At 44.9% G+C, this 7,154-nt stretch overlaps 1 protein-coding gene across 1 annotated transcript; it reads left to right on the top strand.

The window, feature by feature from the left end:
* Window positions 1-1,500: 1,500 nt before the first annotated feature.
* On the top strand, window positions 1,501-5,534 carry LOC119359542 (MLO-like protein 1). Its single transcript, XM_037625691.1, has 14 exons — window positions 1,501-1,632; window positions 1,728-1,782; window positions 1,874-2,112; window positions 3,227-3,343; window positions 3,422-3,473; window positions 3,590-3,687; window positions 3,796-3,870; window positions 3,956-4,044; window positions 4,187-4,236; window positions 4,333-4,373; window positions 4,480-4,692; window positions 4,777-4,844; window positions 4,979-5,039; window positions 5,123-5,534. The coding sequence occupies exons 1-14, from the start codon at window positions 1,519-1,521 to the stop codon at window positions 5,324-5,326; spliced, it is 1,476 nt and encodes a 491-aa protein (XP_037481588.1). The 5' UTR covers window positions 1,501-1,518; the 3' UTR covers window positions 5,327-5,534.
* The last annotated feature ends 1,620 nt before the right edge of the window (window positions 5,535-7,154 follow it).

The raw sequence follows: 7,154 nt of genomic DNA, 5'->3' as shown, positions 1-7,154 counted from the left end.
GGAAGGAGTACTAATAATGTCGCTCATGGGATCACTAGGCTAGCTAGATTCTAGTTCGCCTGTTGATTGGTTCGAGGAGCCATTAGATGAACCCGCAAAAACAAAAAACAACAAAAAAAAAACCTTTCTCAGCTTGCACTTGAAACGCCAACCAGCTTTTGCAGCCTCAACGTAGTGGAACAGACAATACCCATTGGCCACCATGTGGCCTTATCGTGAAGCTGATGAACGAAACTTCCACAAGATAAACTCTAGTAAGTAGCAGCTTTTGAATCATTCCCGGGTAAAATACTATACGGGACATATTACACCGAAAAAGAAAATCATGGGCTTAGCTGTTCTCTTTTGGGAAAGGAAATGAATCGCTTTGGGAAAAGAAACATAGAGCTAAAGAGAGTCTTAGCTAATACGGTCAGTCTTAAAGGGGCGAGGGGGCGTCTGAGCTGTCAGTCCACAAAGGCCTGAAAAGTTCAGTACTCCGTGTGACAGTACTTGCTTTTTTTCTTTCGTTCTTTTTAAGGGAGACAATACTTTTTTTTTTTTTGAAATGGTCACCGGAGGGTAAGACTCCTCACATGAATATGTTTCAAACGTACCACAAGTTTAGAGTTGTTACAAATGGTGTGAAGAGAGGAACTCCCGCCACAGACCGGCGTGTCCTCTTATTGTCTCATTTTTGAGACGATGAGACCAGATAATTAAGTCACTAATAATGATAATAATAGAGGAGTTTACATCAGCATCCAGACTCTGGAAAACCTTTTTGTTGTGGGCATCCCAGATTTTCCATAAGATGAGGAGCAGCATGAAGGGGCGGACGGTGGTTAGCAGAGCGTGGGGTAGTGGCGTAGCGAAGAAGTCCGCCATGGACGTGGAGCAAGGTTGAATACCCGTTGCCGGCCAAATCCGAGACGCTGCGGGGCAAGAGAAGAACATATGGTCCCTATCCTCTACGGTGCGGCTGCACCTAAGGCACACATCCGAGTCCAGAATAGTCTTCTTGCGTAGATTCTTCCTAGTATTCAACCGATCAAGAAAAAACAGCCATCCGAAGATCATAACTTTCTTGGAAACTCAGGAGTCCCAAATCAAGGTGAGGGTGGGCTCCGCGAGCTGTGTAGAGAGAGCAGCATACGCTCCCCGGGTGGAGAAAGCCTCGCCATTAAGCAGACACCGATCGGCCGGGACCTGGGAAAGGGTAACAAGCTGCAACAAAGAGTTCAAAGAGGCAAGCTCTGCAAGACTGCAACTGCAATAAAGGTTAAACGATTACGAAGACCAAGTTCAATCCCATCCTTAGGACGGAGGGAGACAATACTTACTGGTTGAAGTCTAATCCCTCTGACTTTTATACTAAATTAGCGACACTTATTTGAAAGAGATGGCATAAACTTTATACTAAATCAGCGGCACTTATTTTAAGACGGAGGGAATAGTATATAAGCAGGAGAAGGGCGAAGAGTACGGTGCGGACAAACGTGAGGACGAGGGGAAAAGAAAACCAGCCGGTCGTCAGTGATGGTTGGCGGGACGACTCTGGAGGACACTCCGACATGGATCGTCGCATCGGTGTGCTCCGTCATCGTCCTCATCTCCATCATCTTCGAGCGCTCCCTGCATTATCTCGGCGAGGTGATCATGTCAACAACCTTACAGCCAGATTCCTTCGATCTTGTCGCAAAATTTTGTTCCCCAGTGCCACTGATTCACGAGTGGGTGGAGTGCAGGCGCTGGTTCACCGGAGGGAGACGCTGTACGAGGCGTTGCTCAAGCTCAAAGAAGGTCAGCCGTCTCCCCGTCTATTGGCCTTCGTTCACTCATGTTGCTTGCTTGTTACTGACGCGTGGTTTTGCTTGCGTGCGCATGGCGGCAGAACTGATGCTGCTGGGGTTCATCTCGCTGATGCTCGTGGTGTCGCAAGACCTGATACAGAAGATCTGCATCGACGAGAGCCTCATGGGGCACTGGTTGCCCTGCGTCCCGGGCGCCAGCTCCACGACGGCGCATTACGGCGTCTCTGCCTCCTCCTCCGCCTCCGGCGTGAGCGTGGGCGCGAGGAGGCTGCTCAAGGGAGAGCGTGCAGCAGCAACGGGTTACTGCTCGAGCAAACAGGTTTGAAAATGTCATTGTACTTGCGTCGACATCATAGTGGCCGGTTTGGACATGTGTCAGAGTCGGCGCATCGTAGGTTTAAAAACTGCGTTAGACAAGTCGACTTTGTTCGGAAACAAGGTTTAGTCTGATCGAGGTCTTGATACCCTGCACTTTCTATTTTTATCGGCAGAACCAACGTGGTAATGGTAAAACTAGGAGACGCTGTCAGCGAAACTTTTATTTTATAAAGCAGTATACTTGCTTAGTTAAGGGACATGATAACACAGTTAAGGGACGGATGAGGGGCGACGGAGGGGGCGACGGGAGGGGCGCCGAGGGCGCCCGACCGGTGAGCACCGGATCGGGGGTCGCGGCTAGGCCTCACGTCGGTGGCCGCTTCTGGGCATTGGCCGGTGCCGACGAGGATGACGCAGACGGGGAAGAGGATCCAGAGGCCACTCCACCAACACCCACTCCATCGGACCTCTACTGCGAGTTCTTCAATGCGGGATACGACGAGGACGAGGTAGCCTCGACGGTGGATCGGGTCTTGCCGGTGGAGGATCAGGCAAGGGTTGGCCTTCATGCGAGCGAGAGGATGGAGATGGTTAGACGCGTAGTGCATCGGCGAACGGCGGCGACGACACTCCGGCCATGGGAGGGCCCCCTTCCCAAGGTTCTATTCCGAGCTACGGCTTTGATCCGTTTGTGGTCGTCACTCACTCCGATGGAGGCCAGGGAGTATTTGGTTACTGGGTCTACCCGATGGGAGATGGCTGCTCGGGTTATCTTCAACTGGTTTGGATGGCAGTCATGTAATAGGATAGGCAATTAGTTTTCCTATCTTCTTTAGCCAGCCGGTTGTGGCATTTTATTTCTGGCTAGTCTGTGTGTCGATATGGGCTGCATTTTCTTTGTTTGATTTTGAGACTATGGAACCTTGTATGCACACTTTGCTGCTTTGGTTAATAAGAGGGCCGTATGCATCATTCTTGATGCAGAGGCCGGGGTACCCCCTTTTCGAAAAAAAAAGTATACTTGCTTAGTGTACTTACTGTAACGCATCGTTACATCTGCCTACTTGCAGATTTTAGTAGTAGCTTTGTGCCCATCTTGTATACGTGTGTTTCAGGGAAAAGTGCCGTTGCTCTCGCTGCACGCCCTGGAACAGATACATATCTTCATCTTCGTCCTAGCTGTCACGCATGTCGCTCTCAGCGCCTTCACCGTGCTCCTGGGGCTTCTACAGGTAACTCCTAAACTACTGCTGGTCCGTGCTTAGCATTTCTGAACTTCCAACGTTGACCCGACAGTAAACCGTGCGCAGATGCGGAAATGGAAGCAGTGGGAGAAGAGTATCAAGTCCGACGGCGACTGTGGTAGGGCAATGGCGACGCTTAACTCTTGAATGAATGAAAGGATTACTTTAGCCGGAAGAAAATGATTACGGAAGATGGGCTAATTAGTCGAGGTGTGCTTGCTTGCTTACCAACAGCTGCAGGTCCTGAGATGATGATGAAGATGCAGCAGCGCAAGTTCATCCAGGACCGGTACAAGGGGTACGGCAAAGCCACCATGATCCTACTGTGGATGGTATGCAATCAGCAGCAAACTTGATTGAGTTTTCTATTACTATACTTGCTGTATCTGTGAAGTCTGAAGTCTGAACTTGGGGTAACCCACGGTAATATTCCCTTCCAGCGTTCTTTCTTCAAGCAGTTCTACGGATCGGTAACCAAGGACGATTACATCGCGATGAGGCTTGGTTTCCTGATGGTACGTGTGGATTCGGTCTTGTTGTTTCTGATTTCTGGTTGGTTTTGCACCACTACTACGTATTATATTTCTGGTTGACGTACAGGAGCACTTCAGGGGGAACCGAGACTACAATTTCTACGACTACATGATCAAGGCCCTCGAGAAGGATTACAAGAGAGTCGTTGGGATAAAGTAAGTTCCTTCTTCTTTTTCGAACCTCACCAATACTCCCTCCGTAAACTAATATAAAAGTGTTTAGATCACTATTAGTATTTATAGTACTCACTACATAAACTAATATAAGAGCGTGCTAACTTGAGTTTGTTCATTGTAGATGGTACTATTGGATATTTGTAATGTTCTTCCTGCTAATTAACGTCACCGGTATGCTTCATTTCTCTTAGTACTTCGGTATACTTGTCCATGACTGTCTGCATGCGTAACAAAGTTGACAATGACGACTGAAAACTCGTGATGCAGGGTGGCACTCATACTTCTGGATCTCACTTGTCCCGTTGACTGTAAGTGCCCCCCATCTGATCTGATCTGATCCACGAGTCACGAGCCTAATTGCTTTACTGTTGTCATCATTCAAACGTGTGCTTTGGTGTGCATGCATGCATGCAGCTGCTGCTTGTAATCGGGACGAAGCTGGAGCACATCATAACCCGGATGGCGTACCAGGTGAACCTGAAGCGCGCGGCCGTGGAGACCGGGGCCATCGCCGTCGACCCGTCGGACGACCTCTTCTGGTTCCGCAGTCCCCGGACGCTGCTCATCCTCATCCACTTCATCCTCTTCCAGAACGCCTACGAGTTCGCCTACTTGTTCTGGACGCTAGTAAGCGTGCACGTGCACACAGGAATAAACACATCGCATCGTCCCATCACATGTTGAAATTCTGAGCTCCTCTTGTGGGTGCAGGCCATATTCGGCTTCAACTCCTGCATCATGGACAGGTTCGGATACAGCGTGTCAAGAATCACCATATGGTACGTAGCTGCTCTCCCCTCTTGGATCGATCGAAGCACACATGTTTGTCTGTCAGATGATAGATTTTTTTCGACAAAGGATGAATTTTAAGATGATAGATGCATAGCTGACCGCTTGGTTTGATCCTCGTCAGCGTGGTCGTCCAGGTCCTGTGCAGCTACAGCACGCTCCCCCTCTACGCCATCGTCTCTCATGTGAGTGCAGTAGTCAGGAGCCAGACATGATTCTCAACCTTGACTAACAGAGCCTTGACAAATCGATAAATCCATTGATGCAGATGGGGAGCTCGTTCAAGAGCGCCGTATTCGCGGACGACGTTGTAGAGCATCTCAGGGCCTGGGCCAGCGACGCTCGGGAGCGCGCACGAGGAACCGACGGCGCTGGCTGCCTGGGCGCGGGCGCGGCGGCGACAGGGTCGAGTAGGGAAGGGGTCCGATCGCAGGACAAGGCAGAGGAGCCAGCTCCTCAACTTTCATCATAATGTAGTTAGCATTTTTTATTTTTATTTCTTAAAACAGAGGCATAAGATTTACCTCATTCATTAATTAAAAAAAAGAGTTTGGAGTATTACAGACGGCACGGTTACAACAGATTATGTTCACTCTCTCAAAATGATTTCCCCAAAGTGTTTTGCACCCGCGATAGACTAAAGTGTGGATTCCTCAAAATGAAAAATTGAGCGGTTCCAACATGTGCCGGTAGATCTGAAGCCGCTCATTGCAATCTGAAGATTAGTGCAGCACTGTGCAGTATAAAAAGCAAAGCATTTTGCTTCGGCAATATATAGCTATACAACCTGCAAACAGTGTATACGGGTCCCGCCAATGTCTGCTTTTGGTCAAATAACACAGGGTCTTACATGCATGTGTTGCCCATTCTCTCTCTTCTCTCTCTCAAACTAATGCATCCATTTATTTCACCTTTGCTAAGTTAAAGTCATTCATATCTCTTAAACCAAACTTTCAATTTAAAAAAATTATATGTTTGAACTCATGTCGCAAGAACTTTAAGACAAGACCGATTTTGCATAAATTTTAAATGAGTTTAAAATTCATGAAACACATTTCACATATGTCACCTGCTTGAAATCTTATGAACAAAATGATTTCAATCAGTTTCACAAGTTCAAATTTCAGTATTATTTCTTTTCATTTTCAGAACTTACATTTCACTTTTCACTTGCTTGCTTCAGATAAATCATATCTACTTCAATTGCACATTCTTGGAAGATCATATTTAATTATTTTAAAATAAACCATTTCACATTTGTAAACGGTCGCTTTCACAAGTTGACATTTCAGTTCATATTGTTTTTTCACTTTCAGCACCTACATTTCACTTTTCACTAGCTTGTTTCATAAAAATCACATATATTACAATTGCATTTTTTTTAAATAACATGTTTTACACTCTTGAAATAAACTGTTACACATTTTGAAATAAACCGGTTTAACAAGTTGACTTTTCACTTCATATTGTTTTACTTGCAGAACCAACATTTCACTTTGCACTGGCTTGTTTCACAAAAAAAACATATATTTCAATTGCACATGTTTGAAATAACATGTTTCACTCTGTTGAAATAAACTGGAACACATTTGGAAATAATCAGTTTCACAAGTTAACATTTGAGTTTCATATTATCTTTCACTTTCAGAACCTACATTTCACTTTCCACTGACTTGCTTAATAAAAACACATATATTTCTATTGCACATTTTTTAAATAAGATGATGTCTCACTTTTTTGAAATAAACTGTTACACATTTCAAAAATAAAATCAGTTTCACAAGTTGACATTTCAGTTCATATTGTTTTTCACTTTCAGAACCTACATTTCACTTTGCACTAGCTTCTTTCACAAAAGATACATCTATTTCAATTTCACATAATTGAAAAAGCATATTTCGCTCTTTTGAAGTAAACCGTTACACATTTCATAATTTTCAAATTCACAAGTTGAGATTTTAGTTTCACATTTTTTTCACTTCCAGTAGATGGATTTTACTTTTCACTGGCTTGTCACAAAAATCAAATCTATTTCAATTGCACACTTTTGAAATTGCATATTTTACTCTTTTGAAATAAAATGTTACACACTTCCAAATAATTAGTTTCACAAGTTGATATTTGAGTTGCATATTTGGGTTAAATAGGTTTATGTGAAAAATGTTATTTTCACATATTTCTAGTGAAATAGGTTTGTTTCAGATTTTTCTAGTGAAATGGGTTTATTTCTCATATGAAATGTGAAACGTCAAAAATTAAATGTGTTTGAAATGTATCCAAAATTGGTCTAGTTTTAAAGA

The sequence above is a fragment of the Triticum dicoccoides genome, chromosome 2A, assembly GCF_002162155.2.
Source record: "Triticum dicoccoides isolate Atlit2015 ecotype Zavitan chromosome 2A, WEW_v2.0, whole genome shotgun sequence".
Lineage (NCBI taxonomy): Eukaryota > Viridiplantae > Streptophyta > Magnoliopsida > Poales > Poaceae > Triticum > Triticum dicoccoides.
This window is presented reverse-complemented; position numbering and strand designations above follow the sequence as displayed.